This window comes from Bufo gargarizans, chromosome 2 (assembly GCF_014858855.1).
Source record: "Bufo gargarizans isolate SCDJY-AF-19 chromosome 2, ASM1485885v1, whole genome shotgun sequence".
NCBI classification, from domain to species: Eukaryota; Metazoa; Chordata; class Amphibia; order Anura; family Bufonidae; genus Bufo; species Bufo gargarizans.
The window spans coordinates 306,945,725-306,970,582 of NC_058081.1; the positions used below are offsets into that span (position 1 = coordinate 306,945,725).

General features: G+C 42.6%; 1 protein-coding gene across 4 annotated transcripts in view; it reads left to right on the forward strand.

The window, feature by feature from the left end:
• The first annotated feature begins 615 nt into the window (after positions 1 to 615).
• The window catches only part of BEST3 (bestrophin 3), a 69,762-nt gene continuing 45,519 nt past the window's right edge, over positions 616 to 24,858 (forward strand). The window contains exons 1-3 of one of the 4 annotated variants that reach the window (XM_044277154.1): positions 616 to 791; positions 957 to 1,036; positions 3,420 to 3,589. In XM_044277154.1, coding sequence (XP_044133089.1) covers positions 3,438 to 3,589 — 152 coding nt within the window. In that variant the 5' untranslated portion in view covers positions 616 to 791; positions 957 to 1,036; positions 3,420 to 3,437. Of the gene's footprint in view, positions 792 to 956; positions 1,037 to 1,611; positions 1,768 to 3,419; positions 3,590 to 24,858 lie in introns of those variants that run through there. The other 3 variants (XM_044277153.1, XM_044277155.1, XM_044277156.1) reach the window with 3 other exon arrangements.

Consider the following 24,858-nt stretch of genomic DNA (forward strand, 5'->3'; position numbering starts at 1 on the left):
CATACAAAAGTGAGGTAGGTGAGGTGCTTCAGTGTCTTCCAACCAGATTTTCTTTAGACATGAGGTTCTCCAGAACACATCAACAGGTCATGTCACTTTTGCAATAGTTAAGGCAAACTGATTTCAGCTCAAAGATGAGCCACAAAGCAGTAAACCTATTAGTTTCAAGGCAATTTATAGCACTGGGCCAGAATTATAGAATGCTTCACCCATCCCTGCACCAGTCTTCATTGAGACAGGATTTGGGGTTCCCCAAAGGTTTGCACTTGATAATTAGGAGTGGATTCATTCCTAAGGTTTAAAATTGACCTACCGCAAAGATATATAGATTGTAAAATGGGAAAGCTACTCCGAGTATATAATCCACACTGAGCTGTATATTTCCAGGTAGCCGGTGAGTCACTCAGATTCCTTCACAAAACACACTTCATGGGCCGGTTATCTGTGAGGCTTTAGTGACATCTAGATGTCTCCAAAAATCACTTAGTCAATGGTGTTCTTTAAATGGCAGGTGGATTTATAAATATAGACTAAGAGAGGCAAGATCAGCAGCTGCAGGCTGTTTTTGTGCGGTGGAACAGTCTGTGATGTAACAGACGTGTATGTTGGCACAAACAGTCTACAAGTGAAAGACTGCTCTTCCTCCTGTGCTCATCAGACTGGTCTCCAGGGACTCTTCGGTGCTCCTTGCGCAGAGGCACCATTACCAAAAGCAGGCAGCTGGGCTGAGTCTGACAATCCTTCTTCGTCAAAAGCATTCATTGAGGACATTGTTCTGATTCTGATATCAGGTTAGTCACATCTCAATACCTATGAATATTTTAAGAACATGAATACTGACTTACCTAATCATTTCACATTCATTGTACTTCATGTCCTCTGTTCTCAGTGTATATTTTTTTCATTATTATGTATATGACATATTCAGTGACTCCACTCTATTTTATACTACTCAGCATTGCTACAACCCAGTAGTATTCCTTACCCAAAGACAATGCTATAATGTCATTAGAAGTGGCTTTAAGGACAATCTTAGGTGAGTTTTGGGCTCGACAACTACTCATGAATCTAATTCCCAAAATGCATTTAGAATATGAGTAAACTATGACCATATTGGATGTGTCTGACACTGATAAGAAAGTTACATGCATTTGTCTCTGGTAAAAAGAGAATCATAACTTGTTTGTCAGACTATAACCTTCAAGGGGCCAACTTGACCTTTCTGTAGCTGGAACATTTATGTTCAAGAGCAATTTAATATCTGTATTAGAACCAACATAACAAATTGAGCAACACATTTTCCACATGGACCAAACAAGAGAGGAAAACTTAGAGGTTATCCACCTGCTGGGGCCTTTTGGACCAGACAATCCCCTCGTCACCAGACCTGCAGAGGGAAGCATACTGTAGGTACCCGCTCCCTGCTGCTGGATTCCAGCTCCTTCCCTCCCCTCCCGCCACACCTAGGTTCCACTTGTTAACATCTGGTTTGACAAGGGACACGTGTGCCGCGGCAGCCAGTGACATTGATGTGACACATGGGGGAAACAGCACTACAGCAGCACATGTGCCCCCCTCCCAAATTTGATATTGACAAGCAGGACCAGAGTGTGGCAGCAGAAGACTGAAGGAGCTGTAACCTGGTGGCAAATGGCATAGAATTATGCTTCCTTCTGCAGGTCCGGCATCGTAATGGGGGTCAGACCATACAGTCCAAGAAGGTGGATAACCCCTTTAATGGTCCCAAAAGGTTTTTGAGGAGATAAGGTATTTATTCAATTAGGGTCATTTATCAAACTGATGTAAAGTAGAAACTTTCATTTTCCAAAGGAGCTGTCAAAAATGAAAGGTGGAATCTGATTGGTTGCCATGGGCACCATTTTAGAATTTTGATAAATGACCCCATATGTCCGTATATGACTTTTTTTTTTATTCATAGTTTCCTGTTTCTCACATATGGGGTGCCCTATAATCCATTGTTCTGACCCTTTTAATGCAGCCTTTAAGGCCTCATGCACACGACCGTTGTTGTGTTCCGTTCCGCAAAATGGGGTTCCGTTGTTCCGTGATCTGTTTCCGTTTCTGTTTCCGTGTGTCTTCCTTTATTTTTGGAGGATCACCAGACATGAAGGAAAGTAAAAAAAAAATCTAAGACAGGTTTGCCATGCAAATGATAGGAAAAAAACTGACGCAGACACGCGGACGACAATCTTGTGTGCCTCCGTGTTTTTTTAGCGGTCCTATTGACTTGAATGGGTCTGCGAACCGTTTTCCGCGAAAATAATAGGACAGGTTATATTTTTTTGACGAACTGGAACCACGGATCACGGACGCGGGTGACAAACGGTGCATTAGCCGAGTTTTCAACGGACCCATTGAAAGTCAATGGGTTTGCAGAAAATCACGAAAAACGGCACAACGGACATGGAATAAAACAATGGTAGTGTGCATAAGGCCTAAGTACTGTGTGTATGTATACTGCGTTTCTTGTTGAAGTAAAATTTACTGTTGAGTATTTACATCTAAGAAACAAGATACAGGAAAAGAAGCAAATAACATGCCAAATTTACGGTATTTCATGATTCTTGATAATGTCCAATAAAGGGAATTCATTGCATAGAAAACAGAAGATGCTGCCTGTAAAGGTGATACACCTTCACTAGCTGTCATCTGCCCCATAACACATACACGCTCGATTAAGCCAAGCATGTACCTTGTATGTATATTCAGCATGCTAATCCTGCAGCTCTCTTCATTTTGTGGGCCCCCATTCTCATAATCAGTGGGGATCCCAAGTGGTCAGTGCCCACCAATCTAATATCCCCTATTCCTGTGGATAGGGGATAAGTTGATAAAACCAAATACCCCTTTAAAACTCCATGAAGAACCAAACCCACTTGTCATGTTTTGCCAGATACACTGGTGTCCTCAAGGGCACATTAAGCTAATGGCACGGTTTGGCATTGTAACACCACCATTATGACATTGCGCTATGACTCTTCTACCACAGCCAATCACTGTCAACCATTATTCTTTACTCGACCTTATACAAAAACCAACCTATTATATTTCCAGATCAAGCCTTCGTCCATCCCTTAGTTACGCCATAGGTGGTCTTTATCTTATGCATGCTATTTTACATTTACCTTTGGCATTTAAGTGTGAGGATGAATCATCTCTGTTATGTGAGTATATAACGTAGTTTCTCAGAAACGTACCATTTACTAGCTGCTGTGTAGGCCTCACACTATGAGGAGTCATCCTATGCATGAGATGCAGGGATAGCTCCGCACCCTGCCACAGTCATCTTATTCTGCCCTCAGAAAGGGCAGCATGCAACTGGTGACAGATTTCCTTAAATTTTAGGCCTATCTGTATTGGTTATAAACTGCTACAGAAAAATCTATTCTGTCTTTCAGGAGGAAGGTATCAAACAGATGACAGTCACCTATTCCAGTAAAGTGGCAAATGCCACATTCTTTGGGTTCCATCGACTGCTGCTCAAGTGGAGAGGTAGCATTTACAAATTGCTGTACAGAGAGTTCTTTCTGTTCATCAGTTTATATACCACATTGAGTGTTATATACAGGTATAAATGACTTCTTGCTTCTAGTTACACGTGCACTGTACATATTTCTATACAGTATATGTATGCTTATTTTTATAATCAAGATAGACTTTGCCTTGTGAGAAAAATGGTCTTGCATGGAAATGTGTTACATCAATGTCATTTGCATGGTACATTCCATTACTCATAATTTCTGTATAAAATAACTACCGTATTTTTCGCCCTATAAGACACACCTGCCCATAAGACGCACCTAAGTTTTTGAGGAGGAAAATAGCAAAAAAAAATTGGAACCAAAAGGTGTGCTTTTGGTGGGTTTTGAACTAATGGTGGTCTGTGAATGACACTATTATGGGGGATCTGTGGATGACACTGTAATGGAGGGGATCTGTGGATGACAGTGTTATGGGGATCTGTGGATGGCACTGTTATGGGGATCTGTGGATGACACTGTTATGCGGGGGTTCTTTGGATGACACTGTTATGGGGGATCTGTGGATGGCACTGTTATGGGGGTATCTGTGGATGGCACTGTTATGGGGGATCTGTGGATGGCATTGTTAAGCAGGGATCTGTGGATGACACTGTTATGGGGGATCTGTGGATGACACTGTTATGGGGGATCTGTGGATGGCACTGTTATGGGGAATCTGTCGATGGCACTGTTATGGGGGAATCTGTCAATGGCACTGTTATGGGGAGGGCGATCTGTGGATGGCACTGCTATATATGTGTCATCCACAGATCCCCCCATAGCAGTGTCCCCAATACACAGGGCCTGCTCACAGCAGTCTTCATATCTAAACTATAATCATCCTTAACCTTTTAGTAACGTTAGTTAAAGTAGAACTTTCCCGTGTACTAGTACTTACTATCAAACTCCCGTAGCATGCAGGGCGGCCGGCAGCGTAACGTCACTCACTCACGTCACGCGCCTACTCCGCCTGCTTCATTAATAAAGTGGGAGCAGCAGGCACGTGACGTGAGTAAGTGGCGGCCGCCCTGCATGCTACGGGAGTTTAATAGTAAGTACTAGTACACAGGATAGCGCTACTTTAACTAACATTAACAAGAGGTTAAAGGGACACTGACAGGCCCGATAAACATATTTAGTTATTCCTATGCAGTCATAGGTCTATTAAAGTGTATTCCAATGATATAAGAGTACCCCCTGTCCGCATTTGAAACCATGTAAAAACAACTTTATAATTATCTGTCAATCACCTTCCTTTATGCCCAAGGGGCGTTTTTCTCCTACCTTTGTGCCCAGCCGCGCCCCAACTGTCGTTTCCTAGCGCCGCCCAGCTCATTATTATTCACTGCGCTGGGCGGCTTTTACAGTCCCCGATCCTGCCGGCGCAGGCGCAGCAGGAGACGCTGATGCCCCTGCATTGAATAAGGGACGCAGGCGCACTGCGAGTGAGGGTGCCGGGCAAGTTATCCGGCACATGCACAGAAGGTACAAGTGAGGCCGATGCCCATACGTTTCTATTGGGCATGCGCCGGCTCGGCAGGATCGGGGACTGTAAAAGCCGCCCAGCGCAGTGAATAATAATGAGCTGGGCGGCGCTAGGAAACGACAGTTGGGGCGCGGCTGGGCACAAAGGTAGGAGAAAAACGCCCCTTGGGCATAAAGGAAGGTGATTGACAGATAATTATAAAGTTGTTTTTACATGGTTTCAAATGCGGACAGGGGGTACTCTTATATCATTGGAATACACTTTAATAGACCTATGACTGCATAGGAATAACTAAATATGTTTATTGGGCCTGTTGTGTCCCTTTAAGGATGATTACAGTTTAGATATGAAGACTGCTGTAAGAGGCGGGCCCCGCCGCGATTCCAACAGCAGTTGCCGGCCTCCAGCCCCTCCTCTCTCCCTGCTGATACATCGCCGTGCTGTGCAGCATCGCAGCCGGCGATGTATCAATGTTGTTAGAATAGAAAAAATTGCAGCATTCGCCCCATAAAACGCACTGCCATTTCCCCCCTTTTGGGGAAAAAAAGTGCGTCTTATGGGGCGAAAAATATGGTATGTTAATAAGACGCACTCCAGGTTTTAAAGGAGGAAAATAAGAAAAAAATATTTTTCATCAGACCGCATATCAGATCCTCAAATCAGACTCCCATATCAAATTCTCATATCAGACCAAAGACATTACATTAGACCCCCATATCAGGACATTACATCAGATCCCCATAACAGGATATCACATCAGACCCCCATATCAGGACATTACATCAAACCCCCATTTCATGACATTACATCAGACCCCCATATCAGAACATTACATCAGACCCCATATCAGGACATTACATCAAACCCCCATATCAGGACATTACATCACACCTCAGATCAGACCTTAAAATAAAAAAAACTTCTCTTACCTCTCCTGTGCTGCAGTTCCGCTCCGGGTCCGGTGGACTCTTTAGAAGTCGCGCTCCCCTGTCTTCTCCGGGCCGCGCTGCACAGTCACCTTATTTCGTGCAGTGTTGGGTTATAGTGTGCACACTACGTCCTGATGCTCTACGCAGTGAGGACAGTGCACGTGCGGCCCCAGGAGGGAAGGGTGAGTACAGGAAGCGCTCATAATGCTTCATTCCCCTTTCCTAATGCATACTAGTGAGTGCTCCCATAAAGCAAAAATATGATATGCTTAGATGATATAGAGAAATATAATAGTCTTGGCTCTGGACTTTATTTAGTCAATCAGTGAAAGCAGTGGATTTTGAATGGAATGACTGTTCTACTGTATCTTCTACTGTCCTAGACTGCAAGGGATATCATTCAGTAGAATACATCCTTCATACTATTGGGAACAGAACATGTGTTGTGCTGATTTTGTGTGCAAGTGTATGTCTGTATGCTTGTACAGAGTATCTAGTACTATGTTTTCTATTTTTTTGTACAATAAAAAATTACTTGTACTAAATTGGGGGTCATAGCTTTCTTTTTCCAACACAGAGATAGAATTATACTGCTACCCTGCAGTTGTTGTGAAAATGAACATCCACTTTTTGGAGAAACACTAAACATAGAAAACGCACAAAAAATAAAACAATAATCCAGCACTTCCTACCTCTATCTCTTTTTCTTCTTTCCTTCCCTTGGTCCTTTTTGTCCCATATTAGAATTAATTTCATTTTATATTCCCTAATGGTATAGTACACCCTGCTGTATAAGTGCATTTTCAGTTTTACCTGCTAATAACTCCCACAAATGCATGCTACTTTCCTATTCAGCAGCTATCATCTCACAGCGCTGCCATGTGCAGTCCGTCTTCTTAGCATTATAACAAGAGACGGATGAGCTCTGGGAGGAGGAGCTCAGCCTTGACAGCCTGGAGCTGGGCTGAGGCAGAAAGTGGAGGGGAGAGGGCTGCTTTAAATGGTGATATCTTCTCAATGGTAGCAGCTAGAAATATGCAACTGGTCTTTGAAAGCTGACAGTCCAGGCTTTCATACAAGACCAGAATGACAGCTCTAGTTAAAGCAACAGAGGAGAAATCACTGTTAGAAATAGAGTAGGGAATAATCGCTGGTAAAATCTGCTTTTACTTTCAGCTTCCTTCACAGCATCCTGATTTCTATCATTGATATCTTTCCCTGTACTGAACAGATTTATGTCATTCTGGTATTGTAAAAGCTTGGAATGTCAGCTTTCAGAAAATACAAAGCCCATATTTCTAGCTGGTACCAAACCACAGATATAAGCAGCTAAATCAGCCCCCCTCCCTGTCAGTCTGAAATAGAATGAGGGACAGCTGGCTATTAAGAGGTTAAAAGAAATGCTTACTGATTTAATGTAATTGCAGGGCTTGTCTCTGGTTAGCTGTATGTGAGGATACACACTGCTCTGGGTACTGTGGGAAGTTATTTGCGTTCTGATTGGTCCTGCTAGTTCATGTGAGGAGAGCAAGGGCTTATGGGAAGTAAGGGAAATACAGGGTGGCCTCAAGGAATGGCAAAGATCATCAAAGGAAGAGCAGTAGAGGCCATCTTAGGAAATTGCTGAAATAGAGGCACAGAGAAATATGGTTGCTAAGGGCTGAATACAGACATCAGAAAGGTAAAATTAGCTAAAAAGTGCAGTTTCATGAATATCTTCCCTTCAGCATCACATATGTTAGGAATTTCATTTTTCGTAGTGAAATGGCAGTTACACTTTAAAACTGAGAATCTTCAACTGTGTCCCCAGATTCCTTCACCACTACAGACCGTCAAATAGCGTGACATATGTAAGTTCTCGGTTTAGTCGTAGTGCTATAAACACTGAAGCCACCACTACTGGGAGCTTAGGAGCTAATTGCACACTGTTATATACAGGGTGGCCCACAAAAAAGTAGCCCGCCTTCAGCAATAGTATGGCAAGATGAATGAGCAAGTGGATTCTGAATGCTGAAAGTGGTCCACATTCACATCTATGCATCATTGGGCATCCAGGGGTTGTGGATTGTTAGAGGACGCTTTCTGTTTTAAATTTCGCCACAGATAAAAATCGCATATGGATAAGTTTGGGGAACATGGTGGCCATAAACCCTTGCTCACATTTTGCTCCTTTGTAAACAGTTTATGAACCCATGCCAGTGAGTTTGGTGAGGTGTGGCATGTTGTCTTATCTTGTTGGAAAAAGAAGGACATTTTTTTCTTCTGCAGCATCACTGCTGAAGGGCTGCAAGCAGATCATAGTCCAAAGTGCACAAATATGCATAGACCTGAACAGGTACCACTTTCAGCATCTTTTGTGACTTGTGGGTAATTAGAAAAATACAATCCACTTGCTCGTTCATCTTGTCATAGTATCGCTGGAGGTGGGCTACTTTTTCATGGGCCACCCTGTATTTATGGTTTATTCCATTTAGAATAAATTAGCCCCTATCCACTGGACCCTTGTCCCTTCTTTGAATAGAGTGCTGGGCATGTGCCCCATTTCTCTGTATGAAACTGCTTGAGATAACCAAGTACAGAGCTTGGCTATCTGTGGCAATTCCGTAGACTTTGAATGGACCTGCGATGTGCATGCTCGAACAGAACTCTTTTCAGACAAGAGTCACCCATCCTCATGATTAGTGGGCGTCCCAGTGCTCAATGAGCACTGATCTAATAGCTATGCCCTATACTATGAAAGAGATTGCAGCACCCCGATTCATAATGAAGTTCCTTTATGTATTGTAAGAAGGAACAAGGAGCCGTCATTGACGGAAGATACGTGTCACCGAGGTTCCTAGCCTCGGTGAGGTAAGAACCAGATTTTTTCCTGAAGTGTCAGTTCTGTAGTGCAGGCTGACACTTCAACTGTTAGTATGGCTGTAAAGCCGATCCGGGGCGGTTCTTATTGGGAGCAGCCAAAGAGCAGGGTGGGTGGCTGTTCCCCACGGTTCCAGGCCGGGTTTTGGCTGGAATATAAAAACCCAGCCAGCACGTTCAGCTGTTGTGGATTATCCTAGATGGCAGAGGAGCTGAGGAGTCTGTGGTTTCAGACACTGAGGCATCTATTTGTGAGAGCCATAGGCTGGGGAAACAGGCCTCTAAAGCCTGCTGCGGACTGTGGGTGAAAATCATCTGCTGACCAGGTGAAGTCTTTTTGCACTGTGAACTTTCTGTGGTGTGAACAGGCACCCAAAAATTAACACAAACTTTTGACTTGTTTTCTTTCTACGTGTGAATAAACACTGAACTTTCATTTACAACCTTGTTTTTGCCTCTGTACTGCGTCCGTTTACCCTGCCTACCAGAGCGAATCCCCATAGCATGTACATTAATATGTGCATTTTTTTTCATCTCATTCAAGATCTTTCTCAATAAAGTCTAACTTTTGCGCATGGTTGTGTCAATAAAGAAACTTTATGTTTGGGTATTTTTGTCACATACAGTATCTCACAAAAGCGAGTACACCCCTCTAATTTTTGTTAATATTTTATTATATCTTTTCATGGGACAACACTAAAGATATGACACTTTAATACAATGTAGAGTAGTCAGTGTACGGCTTGTATATCAGTGTAAATTTGGTGTGTCCTCAAAATAACTCACCACACAGCCACTAATGTCTAAACTGCTGGCAACAAAAGTGAGTACAACCTTTAGTTAAAATGGCCAAATTGTGCCCAAAGTGTCAATATTTTGTGTGGCCACCATTATTTTCCAGCATTGCCTTAACTCTCTTGGGCATGGAGTTCACTAGAGCTTCTCAGGTTGCCACTGGAATCCTCTTCCACTATTCCATGACAACATCACGAAGCAGGTGGATGTTAGAGACCTTGCGCTTCTCCACCTTTCATTTGAGGATGCCCCACAGATGCTCAATAGGGTTTAGGTCTGGTGATATGCTTGGCCAGTCCAGCACCTTTACCCTCAGGAGGTAGTGGTCATCTTAGAGGTGTGTTTGGGATCTACAGTATATCATGTTGGAATACTGCCCTGTAGCCCAGTTTCTGAAGGTAGGGGATCATGCTCTGTGTGGCATTCATGGTTCCATCAAAGAACTGTAGCTCCCCACAGTCGGCAGCACTCATGCAGCCCCAAACCATGACAGTCCCACCACCATGCATGACTGTAGGCAAGACACTTGACACCATCTGAACCAGATAAGTTTATCTTGGTTTTATCAGACCACAGGACATGGTTCCAGTAATCCCCGTCCTTAGTCTGCTTGTCTTCAGCAAACTGTTTGCAGGTTTTCTTGTACATAATCTTTTGAAGAAGCTTCCTTCTGGGACGACAGCCATGCAGACCAATTTGATGCAGTGTGCGGCATATGGTCTGAGCACTGACAGGCTGATCCCCCCACGCCTTTAACCTCTGCAGCAATGCTGGCAGCACTCATACATCTATTTTGAAAAGACAAACTCTGGATATGACTCTGAGCACGTTCACTCAACTATTTTGGTCGACCTCGGCGAGGTCTTGTTAAACCTCTGAATGGTCTTGGCCACCATGTTGCAGCTCAGTTTCAGGGTGTTGGCAATCTTCTTATAGCCTGGGACATCTTCATGTAAAGCAACAATTATTTTTTTCAGATCCTCAGAGAGTTATTTGCCATGATATGCCATGTTGAACTTCCAGTATAAGAGAGCCTGAGAGCAATAACACCAAATTTAACATACCTGATCCCCATTCACACCTGCAACCTTGTAACACTAAGGAGTCACATGACACCGGGGAGGGAAAATGGCTAGTTGGGCATAATTTGGCCACTTTCACTTAGGGTTGTACTCACTTTTGTTGCCAGCGGTTTAGACATTATTGGCTGTGTGTTGAGTTATTTTGAGGGCACACCAAATTGACACTGTTATACAAGCTGTACACGGACTACTTTACATTGTATGAAAGTACCAGATCTTCAGTGTTGTCCTATAAAAAGATATAATAAAATATTTACAAAAATTAGAGGGGTGTACTCATTTTTGTGAGATACTGTAGGTATGGTTTTGCTTCTGTACAAAACTAGCTGTTTTCAAGTCACTTCTTATGCTTTTCAGATAGATTATGATCACCTTTTAACATTTTGCTGGGAAAAGTTCCCGACGTATACAGTATGTCAATTGTATCTATAGGGCTCCATTCACCCGACGGAGGCCAAAAACATTTGCCTCCAGTGGGCTGTTGCAAAAAATGTATGCTGTGTGCTTACTTTTTTACAAGTGAAGTTAATAGGCAACTCATACTACTATGTGCCTATATTCTTGTATGCAATATTTTTATTATATTTAAAGCTGAAAGTTATAATCACGTATTGGTGGCTTTCTTTTACATCCACTATAGAGACAAAATTATGAAAATGTTGTCACTTTTCAAAAACTTTGTGATCCAACTATATTAACACAAATTTGAAAAGGCATTCCTATGATAAGATTTGATCCCACTGTTGATAATAAATATAGGGCATCTTTAAAGGGGTTGGCCCATCTGTGACATTGAAGGCATATCACTAGGAATTGTCTTCAATATCAGATAGGGGCAGGTCCCACCTCTGCTCTGCATGCTCTCCATTCATCGCTGTGGGGTTTCCATAAACAACAGAGTGAGAACACATAGCGTTGAATGGAGAGCATACTGCATATGCGCTGTCATCTCTCCATTTACTGCTATGGGACTGCTGGAGAGAGCCAAGCCAGCACTCAGCTTTTATCGGAACTTCTATAGCGGTCAATGGAGGGTGAATGAGCATGCGCAGCTGCTCTTTGTTCACTTTGGATGCATTCTGGAGATAGGAGTGGGTCCCAGATGTGGAAACCACACGTAGCGATATGCCATCAATGTCCCAGATGGGAATACCTCTTTAAGGAGCCATATTACAGAGCTGTAAAAAGTCCCTAATACAGGATCAGTACAAGAAAAGTAATACACAGTATCATTTTTTTTCTATGTACAAACTGGATTCCAAAAAAGTTGGGACACTTTACAAATCGTGAATAAAAACTGAATGCAATGATGTGGAGATGGTACATGTCAATATTTTATTTGTAATAGAACGTAGATGACAGATCAAACGTTTAATCCAAGTAAATGTATCATTTTAAAGGAAAAATACGTTTATTCAAAATTTCACGGTGTCAACAAATCCCCAAAAAGTTGGGACAACTAGCAATAAGAGGCTGGAAAAAGTAGATTTGAGCATAACGAAGAGCTGGAAGACCAATTAACACTAATTAGGTCAATTGGCAACATGATTGGGTATAAAAAGAGCTTCTCAGAGTGGCAGTGTCTCTCAGAAGCCAAGATGGGTAGAGGATCACCAATTCCCACAATGTTGCGCAGAAAGATAGTGGAGCAATATCAGAAAGGTGTTACCCAGCGAAAAATTGCAAAGACTTTGCATCTATCATCATCAACTGTGCATTACATCATCCGAAGATTCAGAGAATCTGGAACAATCTCTGTGCGTAAGGGTCAAGGCCGTAAAACCATACTGGATGCCCGTGATCTCCGGGCCCTTAAACGACACTGCACCACAAACAGGAATGCTACTGTAAAGGAAATCACAGAATGGGCTCAGGAATACTTCCAGAAACCATTGTCAGTGAACACAATCCACCGTGCCATCCGCCGTTGCCAGCTGAAACTCTGCAGTGCAAAGAAGAAGCCATTTCTAAGCAAGATCCACAAGCTCAGGTGTTTTCACTGGGCCAGGGATCATTTAAAATGGAGTGTGGCAAAATGGAAGACTGTTCTGTGGTCAGACGAGTCACGATTCAAAGTTCTTTTTGGAAATCTGGGACGCCATGTCATCCGGACCAAAGAGGACAAGGACAACCCAAGTTGTTATCAACGCTCAGTTCAGAAGCCTGCATCTCTGATGGTATGGGGTTGCATGAGTGCGTGTGGCATGGGCAGCTTGCATGTCTGGAAAGGCACCATCAGTGCAGACAAATATATTCAGGTTCTAGAACAACATATGCTCCCATCCAGACGTCATCTCTTTCAGGGAAGACCCTGCATTTTTCAACAAGATAATGCCAGACCACATTCTGCATCAATCACAACATCATGGCTGCGTAGGAGAAGGATCCGGGTACTGAAATGGCCAGTCTGCAGTCCAGATCTTTCACCTATAGAGAACATTTGGTGCATCATAAAGAAGAAGCCATTTCTAAGCAAGATCCACAAGCTCAGGCGTTTTCACTGGGCCAGGGATCATTTAAAATGGAGTGTAGCAAAATGGAAGACTGTTCTGTGGTCAGACGAGTCACGATTCAAAGTTCTTTTTGGAAATCTGGGACGCCATGTCATCCGGACCAAAGAGGACAAGGACAACCCAAGTTGTTATCAACACTCAGTTCAGAAGCCTGCATCTCTGATGGTATGGGGTTGCATGAGTGCGTGTGGCATGGGCAGCTTGCATGTTTGGAAAGGCACCATCAATGCAACAAATATATTCAGGTTCTAGAACAACATATGCTCCCATCCAGACGTCATCTCTTTCAGGGAAGACCCTGCATTTTTCAACAAGATAATGCCAGACCACATTCTGCATCAATCACAACATCATGGCTGCGTAGGAGAAGGATCCGGGTACTGAAATGGCCAGTCTGCAGTCCAGATCTTTCACCTATAGAGAACATTTGGTGCATCATAAAGAGGAAGGTGCAACAAAGAAGGCCCAAGACAATTGAACAGTTAGATGCCTGTATTAGACAAGAATGGGAGAGCATTCCTATTTCTAAACTTGAGAAACTGGTCTCCTCGGTCCCCAGACGTCTGTTGAGTGTTGTAAGAAGAAGGGGAGATGCCACACAGTGGTGAAAATGGCCTTGTCCCAACTTTTTGGGGATTTGTTGACACCATGAAATTCTGATTCAACATATTTTTCCCTTAAAATGGTACATTTTCTCAGTTTAAACTTTTGTTCCGTGATTTATGTTCTATTCTGAATAAAATATTAGAAGTTGGCACCTCCACATCATTGCATTAAGTTTTTATTCACGATTTGTATAGTGTCCCAACTTTTTTAGAATTGACAGTGATTTTAAGTATTTTTGGCATTATGGGGGAAATTTATCATAGACTGTCATCATAAATTTGGCTCATCCTCTGGCAGTCCGTGCGCCTAGACTGAAATCTACGGCAGCACTGCCGTAGATCTTTGGTATTCTTTTACGCCGAAAACTGGAGTAAAAAAATGATAAATTTGCTGGGCCTCATGGCCCCATCCTTCCTCACCCTCGCCACGTCTCCTTTTTGGGAAAGTGGTGAGGGCGAGCAGAAATTACACTTGCGATAAAATTTTGTCACAACTGCATAAAAAAAAATGCAAAGGTTTGCGACTTTTTTTTGCCATAAAAGTGGCATTGGGGGATAAATTCTTCCCTTTGTTTTGTTAGGGAATTTTGTACTTTTAGCAGTCTCTAAAGAGTCTATTTAGCAGCTGTAGCTGAGCATTGCTAAGAAGTCTTCAGTGTGCACTGTATGCTGAATATAGCTGACTGTAAGATTTAGAGGCAGGCTCCTTAACCTGCCTCTTCTCTCCTTGCCAGCTGCCTCCCTGCATTTGTTTTGTTCACAGCAAAACCCCATTCGGCCTAAAGTCAAAGTCCTCTACGTTTATCCCTGTACACTTACTGTTAACACTGATTAATGACTCTCCTCTCTTCCGCCACGGTGGGTGCTCATATATTAACTTGCCTCTGGGAAGTGCTGGGAAGTTGGAGAATGGGACTGTCAGATATTAGCAGTGACAGAAAATTTTAGAGGCAGAAGGTTAGTTTGCCGTAAAAAGATTAATATAGTGGGGCAGATGGCAGGGGGAGAAGAGGCAGGCTTCTCACCCTCCATCATTTTACAAATGTTCAGCATACAGTACATGCTGAAGACGGATTCTCTTTAGCAATGCTCAGTTAACGAGTTGCTACAGGGATACTTTAGATACTGTATTTTTTTACAAATTCACAAAACTCCCTAAGTATATTATAAAAACACATAAAAACAATAAAACAACAGTTACACTTTCTGGATAACCTACACTATAAAACAATTCACTAAATATAAAACAATTCACTAAAATTTATGTCATTATTTTTTATATTTTTACTTAGATTTTACATTTTATCTCTTCACTGTTGGTGGTCTGGTAACCTTGTCTGAAAAACCAAGACCATTAGAACTAGGAAAGAAAACAGATGAACATAGAAATATTTGGCAAGTTTCTGTTTCTGCTTTTTCGTCAAGGCATCTTTACTTATTATCATTCGCCTAATATTTACTTTCTTATGTGTAATTTGACCTACTTCATAAGGAACTAAGTGATAGCATACATTACAATTACGGAGAATTTATACCTAAAATCAATACTTAACAACAGCATAAAATGGGCTGTGTAGGAAGGTGCAAGGGTCCGTCATTGACGGAAAGCACGTGTCACCGAGGTTCCTGGCCTCGGTGAGATAAGAACCGTTAATCTTGTGTGTCAGCGGCAGCTAGTGCTCGCTGACACTGTTTTACTTAGTGTGGCTGTAAAGCCAATCCGGGGCAGCTCTTATTGGGAGCAGCCAAAGAGCAGGATGGGTGGCTGTTCCCCACGTTCCAGGCCAGGTTTTGGGCTGGGTTTAAAAACCCAGCAATCAGCTCAGCTGGGTGTGGTATGATCCTTCAAGTGATAGTGGAGATGTGGAAGCGCTGTATTTTTGGGAGCTGAGGAGATCTGTCATACTGCAAGGCTGAGAGCTGCATGAGGGCCGCCTGCTGGAAGTTAGCCGCCCTAAAGCCTGCTGTGGTCTGCCAGGTGATTTATGTTATTTTGGGAACTCTTGCTGTGTGAACTAACACCATGACCCTGTAAAGCATTGTTTTTCTTTTCTGCCTTCTCTGTGTGAATAAACACTGGACTTTTGTTTTTTCAACCGTGGTCTTGCCTCTGTATTGTGTCTGCTTACCCTGCCTACCAGAGCAAATCCCTACAGCTGCTATTTCTCACAATGTTTATTATACATGGGTGAATTCTCTGCTCTACTTCTTACAGCTGGAATAGGCTCTGTTCACATCTCTGCTAGTGACTTCCATTGTTGTGGTCCGTCATAGTAGCAGAACAGCAAAAATTACGCAAGTGCTGGATTCAGCACGTGACGAGCAGCAAAAGTACCCAACAGATCCTATTCACTTTAACTCCTTAAGGACACAGCCTTATTTAACCTTAAGGACCAGGCCATTTTTTGCAAATCTGACCAGTGTCACTATAAATGGTGATAACTTTAAAACGCTTTGACTTATCCAGGCCATTCTGAGATAGTTTTTTCGTCACATATTGTTCTTCATGGCAGTGGTAAAATGGAGTAAAAAAAAAAAAATGTTATTTATAAAAAATACCAAATTTGCCAAAAATTTGGAAAAATTAGCAAATTTCCAAGTTTCAATTTCTCTACTTGTATAATACATAGTAATACCTACAAAAATAGTTATTACTTTACATTCCCCATATGTCTACTTCATGTTAGGATCCTTTTGGGAATAACATTTTATTTTTGGGGGATGTTACAAGGCTTAGAAGTTTAGAAGTAAATCTTGAAATTTCTCAGAAATTTTCAAAAACCAACTTTTTAAGGACCAGTTCAGGTCTGAAGTCACTTTGTGAGGCTTACATAATAGAAACCACCCAAAAATTACCCCATTCTAGAAACTACACCCCTCAAGGTATTCAAAACTGATTTTTACAAACGTTGTCAACCCTTTAGGTGTTCCACAAGAGTTAATGGAAAATAGAGGTATTATAATATTTCACTTTTTGGGCAGATTTTCCATTTTAATAAATTTTTTCCAGTTACAAAGCAAGGGTTAACAGCCAAACAAAACTCAATATTTATGGCCCTGATTTTGTAGTTTACAGAAACACCCCATATGTGGTCGTACACTGCTGTATGGGCACACGGCAGGGCGCAGAAGGAAAGGAATGCCATACGTTTTTTGGAAGGCAGATTTTGCTAGACATTTTTTTTTTACACCATGTCCCATTTGAAGCCCCCCTGATGCACCCCTAGAGTCGAAACTCCATAAAAGTGACCCCATCTAAGAAACTACACCCCTCAAGGTATTCAAAACTGATTTTACAAACGTCGTTATACCTTTAGGTGGATCCACAAGAATTAATGGAAAATAGAGATACAATTTCAAAATTTCACTTTTTTGGCAGATTTTTCCTTTAATTTTTTTTTCCAGTTACAAAGCAAGGGTTAAAAGCCAAACAAAACTCAATATTTATGGCCCTGATTTTGTAGTTTGCAGAAACACCCCATATGTGGTCGTAAACTGCTGTATGGACACACGGCAGGGCGCAGAAGGAAAGGAATGCCATACAGTTTTTGGAAGGCAGATTTTGGTGGACTGTTTTTTTTTTTTTTTATACCATGTCCCATTTGAAGCGCCCTGATGCACCCCTAGAGTAGAAACTCCAAAAAAGTGACCTCATTTTAGAAACTATGGGATAGGGTGGAAGTTTTGTTGGTACTAGTTTAGGGAACATATGATTTTTGGTTGCTCTATATTACACTTTTTGTGAGGCAAGGTAACAAGAAATAGCTGTTTTGGCACCGTCTTTTTTTTGTTATTTACAACATTCATCTGACAGGTTAGATCATGTGGTATTTTTATAGAGCAGGTTGTCACGGACGCGACGATACCTAATATGTATACAATTTATTTATTTATTTATGTAAGTTTTACACAATGATTTCATTTTTGAAACAAAAATAAACATGTTTTAGTGTCTCCATAGTCTTGCTATTACACTTTTTGTGATGTAAGATGACAAGAAATGGCTTTTTTTTACGGTGTTCACCTGAGGGGTTAGGTCATGTGATATTTTTATAGAGTAACTTGTTATGAACGCGGCGATACCTAATATGTATACTTTTTTTTATTTATGTAAGTTTTACACAATAATATCTTTTTTGAAACAAAAAAAAATCATGTTTTAGTGTCTCCATATTCTGAGAGCCATAGTTTTTTCAGTTTTTGGGCGATTATCTTAGGGTCTCATTTTTTGCGGGATGAGATGACGGTTTGATTGGCACTATTTTGGAGTGCATATGACTTTTTGATCGCTTGCTATTACACTTTTTGTGATGTAAGATGATAAATTTGCTTTTTTTACACCTTTTTTTTTTTACGGTGTTCATCTGAGGGGTTAGGTCATGTGATATTAGTGTCTACATATTCTGAGCCATAGTTTTTTTTATTTTTTGGGTGATTGTCTCAGGTAGGGGCTAATTTTTTGCAGGATGAGGTGACGGTTAGATTGGTACTGTTTTGGTGGGCTTACACCTTTTTGATCGCTTGCTGTTGTACTTTTTGTGATGTAAGGTGACAAAAAATGGTTTATTTAGCACAGTTTTTATTTTTTATTTTTTTTACGGTGTTCATCTGAGGGGTTAGGTCATTCGATATGTTCATAGAGCCGGTCGGTACGCACGATATGTCTATTTTTTACTTTATTTGGAGAAAATTAATTCTTTTGCTTTTTTTTACTTGAAACTTTAAATTTTTGGGGGGAAAACTTTTTTTTCAACTTTTTTTTTCACTTTATTTTTTGTCCAACTTTGGGACTTTAACTTTTGGGATCTGATCCTTTACAATGCATTCCAATACTTCTGTATTGGAATGCATTGGCTGTATGAGTAATACAGTGAGTATTACTCATACAGCTTCCGGCCTGTAAGATCCAGGGGGTTGGATCTCACAGGCTCATCACCGGAAGGCAGCGCAGATGCCTCAGGAAGGCATCGCGCTGCCGCCCGCACAATAAAAAGCCGCAAACCGCAGGTCTGAATTGACCTGCGGTTTGCGGCAATCGCATTTAGCCGAGGTGCCTGCTCAATGATTTGAGCAGCCACCGGCTTCCGAGGTACGCCCTGTGTCCTTAAGTACCAGGACATAAGGGCGTACCTGTTCGCCTTGTGTCCTGAAGAGGTCAACTCCTTAAGGACACAGCGATATTTCACCTTAAGGACCAGGCCATTTTTTGCAAATCTGACCAGTGTCACTTTAAGTGGTGATAACTTTTAAACGCTTTGACTTATCCAGGCCTTTCTGAGATTGTTTTTTCGTCACATATTGTACCTCATGACACTGGTAAAAAAAAAATACAAAATTTACCAAAATTTGGGAAAAATTAGCAAATTTCCAAGTTTCAATTTCTCTACTTCTATAATACATAGTAATACCTCCAAAAATTGTTATTACCGTATTTTTCGCCCTATAATACACACCGGCCCATAAGACGCACCTAGGTTTTTGAGGAGGAAAATAAGAAAAAAAATATTTTTAACCAAAAGGTGTGCTTTTGGTGGGCTTTGAACTAATGGTAACCTGTAAATGACACTATTATGGGGGTCTGTGGATGGCACTGTTATGGGGGTCTGTGGATGGCACTGTTATGGGGGTCTGTGGATGGCACTGTTATGGGGGTCTGTAGCTGACACTTTTATGGGGGTCTGTGGCTGACACTGTTATAGGGGAGTCTGTGGATGGCATGACACTGCTATGGGGGGGGGATCTGTGGTTGTCAATTAGCATAAGATGCTATATCTGTCATCCACAGATCCCCCCATAGCAGTGTCATGCCATCCACAGATGGCCCCATAACAGTGCCATCCACAGATGCCCCCATAACAGTGTCAGCCACAGACGCCCCAATAACAGTGTCAGCCACAGACGCCCCCATAACAGTGTCAGCCACAGACGCCCCCATAACAGTGTCAGCCACAGATGCCCCCAAACCAGTGTCAGCCACAGACGCCCCCATAAGAGTGTCAGCCACAGATGCCCCCATAAGAGTGTCAGCCACAGACGCCCCCAACAGTGTAGGCCACAGACCCCCATAACAGTGCCACCCACAGACGCCTATAACAGTGCCATCCACAGACCCCCATAACAGTGCCATCCACAGACCCCCACTAACAGGGCCATCCACAGACCCCCATAATAGTGTCATTCACAGGTTACCATTAGTTCAAAGTCCACCAAAAGCACACCTTTTGGTTCAAAATATTTTTTTTCTTATTTTCCTCCTCATGTTTGGATCATTTTGGGAATGATATTTTAGTTTTGGGGACGTTACAAGGCTTAGAAGTTTAGAAGCAAATCTTGAAATTTTTCTGAAATTTTCAAAAACCCAATTTTTAGGGACCAGGTCTGAAGTCACTTTGTGAAGCTTACATAATAGAAACCACTAAAATATTACCCCATTCTAGAAACTACACCCGTCAAGGTATTCAAAACTGATTTTACAAACGTCGTTAATCCTTTAGGTGTTCCACAAGAGTTAATGGCAAATGGAGATAACATTTCAGAATTTAGATTTTTTGGCAAATTTTCCATTTTAATCCATTTTTTCCAGTAACAAAGCAAGGGTTAACAGCAAAAACAAAATGCTATATTAATTGCCCCGATTCTGTAGTTTGCAGAAACACCCCATATGTGGCCGTAAACTACTGTACGGGCACACGGTAGGGCGTAGAGGGAAAGGTGCGCTGTGGGGTTTTTGGAAGGCAGATTTTGCTGGACTGGTTTATTTACACAATGTCCCATTTGAAGCCCCCCTGATGCGCCCCTAGAGTAGAAACTCCATAAAAGTGACCCCATTTTAGAAACTATGGGATAAGGTGGCAGTTTTGTTATGACTATTTTTAGGGTACATATGATTTTTGGTTGCTCTATATTACATTTTTGTGAGGCAAGGTTACCAAAAATATAAATTTCGAAATTTCATCTCCATTTGCCATAAACTGTTGAGGAACACCTAAAGGGTTAATTAAGGTTGTAAAATCAGTTTTAAATACCTTGAGGGGTGTAGTTTCTTAGATGGGGTCGCTTTTATGGAGTTTCTACTCTAGGGGTGCATCAGGTGGGCTTCAAATGGGACATGGTGCCCAAAAAAAAGGCCATCAAAATCTGCCTTCCAGAAACCATACGGCGTTCCTTTCCTTCTGCGCCCTGCCGTTTGGTCATACAGCAGTGTACGACCTCATATGGGGTGTTTCTGTAAACTGCTGAATCAGGGTAATAATTATTAAGTTTTGTTTGGCTGTTAACCCTTGCTTTGTTACTGGAAATAAACTGATTAAAATTGAAAATTTGAAAAATAATTGCTGTTTTGGCACCGTTTTTATTAAATTTTTCTGACCGTGTTCATCTGAGGGGTTAGGTCATGGGGTATTTTTATTGAGCAGATTCTTATGGACGCGGCGATACCTAAAATGTCTTATTATTAATTTATTTATGTTTTACACTATTTTATCTTTTTATTAAAAAAAATAATAATATTTTAGTATCTGTATAGTCTAAGAGTATTCATTTTATTTTATTTTTTGCCGATTATCTTAGGTAGGGGCTAATTTTTTGCAGGATGATAGGATGGTTTTAATGGCCCTATTTTGGGGGGCATATGACTTTTTGATCGCTTGCTATTACAATTTTTGTGATGTAAGGTGACAAAAAAAACTTTTTTTGCACCGTTTTTATTTTTGTGACCAGATTGGGGGTTGGGGGTATTTTATAGAGCAGATTCTTACGGATGCGGCGATACCTATATGTCTACTTTTTTTATTTATTTTAGTTTTACACAATAATATTTTTTTAAATATTTTTTTTTTTTAAGTTTTAGTGTCTCAAGTCTGACAACCATAGTTTTTTTTATCCGATTGTCAGTGTCACGGAAGGTGTACAGAAAACAAGAAGACACAAAATGAAGATCCGACTGACTGGATCCAAAAGTAAGGAACAAAAGGCAGACCTGGCTCTCTCCCTAACTGCTCAGCCTATGCGAAAATCTCAATGGTAGATGATTGCATATCCTCATACCTCGACTGTATAACACCTGAACACCCTATAATAGTGAGGGGACATGACCACCGGCTCCCTACACTTGATACGGAGGGAGTCAGGGTCACCTGGGATCCAGCAAACAGGAAAACACAAATGAATGAACAAAACTTATCTGTAGAAGACTCAGTAGTAGGATCAGCATGCACACACTCCAGGAAGGAATATAAACCGCAAAGTGATGCAGTATGGGAAGGGATTTAAAGGGATGCAATCAGTGCAACTACATGACAGCTGAGAGAGGCTAACGAGATGAGAGAATGAAAGCAAAACAAAACGAACCTCAAGAAGGAGGTTCTGAAGGACGTCTGTCAGAGCTTCTCAGATGTCTGGTGGTGACAGTCAGTGGCTAAATTGGGATATAAATTTAGTACTCCATGGAAGTGTGGTACTCCCTGAAGCAACCAATACTGCGGAGGCCCGGATGATTGGGACACGTGTCACACCGAGTAGTGGTGTCCTTCTGTATCCCCCTCCTGTGACACACTCTGCACCTTTTTAGGGTCCGTCCCTTCTTTCCAGTATGGTGGACCACACCTGAAAAGTGTTGGCCAGGGATGATCCAGCCGCCTCCAGTTCCCGAGGTACTCCGGCCTGCTCTTTCCCATGCAGAAAAGATCAGGTCCTTGAGGACTGCTTCATAGAACTGAAGGAATGTCCCTGTGTTGCCAGCGCTCTGGAACAGCACAAAAGAGTTGTACAAGGCAACCTGTACCAAGTAGACCGCAACTTTTTTGTACCATGCCTGGGTTTTGTGCATGGCATTATATGGCTTGAGGACTTGATCAGAGAGATCAACTCCTCCCATATACCGATTGTAGTCGATACCGTTGCCGCGGTACCTCGCACAGGGACAGGGGTGATGCCATTACCATGAATTGTGGATAGTACAAGGACATCCCTCTTGTCCTTATATCTGACCAGCAACAGGTTTAAACCGGTAAGGGCACAGGTCTCACCCCTGGGGATAGGTACCTGAAGGGGGTGGGTAGAGAGGCCGCGTTGATGTTTCCGCACGGTCCCACAAGCGGACGTGGATCTGGTGGCGATGTATAAAAGTTATCCACGTACAGTTGGTAACCCTTATCTAGCAGTGGGTACATAATGTCCCACACAAGTTTCCCAGAGTGTGGAGACATTTTGGGGGTTGAATACGGGAATCTCGCCCCTCGTACACACAAAACTTGTAAGTGTACCCTGAGGTACTCTCACAAAGTTTGTACAGCTTCACAGTATACCTCAACCACTTAGAGGGAACATACTGGCGGAAAAGGAGTCTCCCCTTGAAAGCAATGAGAGACTCATCAACCGCGACCTCCCTTCCAGGTACATAGGCCTATACAAATTTGGCCCCAAAGTGATCGATGACCGACCTGATTTTGCACAGGCGGTCATAGGCAGGAACACCTTGGGGGGGACATGCTGCATTATCTGAATAATGCAGGCATTTCCGGATGGCATCAAACCGGGAGCGTGTAATGGCCGTACTGTAAAGTGGGGTCTGGTAGAGGACGTCCCCACTCCAGTAATGCCTGTGTGGGCCACAGGGTCCCTAGCATGGTGGTCCCCTTGCTCTGCCTGGCAGCATCTCTACCGCTATGGGGGCTCATCACCATCGCTAGATGAAGAGGAGGACGTGGATGACAAAAGGAAAGTGGGGTCATCCTCATCCTCACTGGGGCTCTCGGAGGCAAGCTGGGCGTATGCCTCCTCGGCTGAAAACATCCGGCGGGCCAATAGGGGAGTGTGTGTGTGCGTGATAAACTTTATTTGGTGTGCGTGTGTGTGGGGGCACGGGTGTTCGCTAAACCTAACAGACAATAAAAAAAAATAACTAAAAAAAGGGCAAAAAATGTAAAAAAATAAAATAATCGAAATCGCTGATCAACCGTACGAAGTTGATCAGCGGTGGGGTGTGCGATGCGCTAACAGTGGCCGGAAGCTAAGAGTGCCGGCCACAATCAGCGTACACAGGAAAAAAAAACTAAAAACTGCTTGTGCCCCAAAAAAAGTTGTGGGGAGGGGGGCAGGGGGGCAAGCTGCAGCACCCTGGGGGGGGGGGGTCTAGGGTCACACAGCTGTGCTGTGGACCCCAGTCACCCGATTTAGGGTGATGCAACAAAAATTTGTTTGTTTTTTCTCACTAACTTTCCCTGAATATCCCTGCCTAACCTAACCTTTCCCTAAATACCTGGGTGCACAGATGGGGGTGCTGGGGCACAGATGGGGTGCTAGATGATGATCTCTAAACAGATGTGGGTGATGGCTCTGAGTTCCGAAACACAGAGCTCCTTCTCTCCTCGGCTCCCGGACTGAAAAGGAGGAAGAGAGGAGCGCTGCAGTAATTTGAACTGCCCGCCCCTGCAGCCGACCAATGAGAGGCGATCCTGAGAGGTGATGTCACATCGCCTCTCAGGATTGCAGGATGGTGATTGGTGGTGTATTATCACACCACCGACCACCATCCTGTTCCGGGTTATCAGTCCCCAGAGACCTGAATAACCCGGAAACGCAGCAAACCGCTGCGATCACTGACACGGGGGGGGGGGGGGGTGTGGCGTGTCACAGGACCCCCCGGCATATTGACCCATTGACCCATATTGACCCAAGGTGCCCACCGGGCGGTGGTGATCAGAACTATACATGATGTACCGGTACGTCGTGTGTCCTTAAGTACCGGATCAACATGCTGTACCAGTACGTCATGTGTCCGTAACAGGTTAAAGGGGTTGTCTGAGTTTTCCGAAAACTTCTCCAGTGCCCCAAATGTGATAAAATAATAAAAGAACATATACTCATATGCTTTTTGAATCCAGAGGGAAAACAAACCAGGCTGGTGTAGTGAGCTTCATTTATATATATATAAGCAGATCTATAACGCAAGTTTGACTACGACTCGTGGTTGTGTAAGTGTGTGACTTAAGATTAAGTGACTTTAGATTCAGGGACTTCAGTGGAGGACTGCAATTAGCCAGTTTCT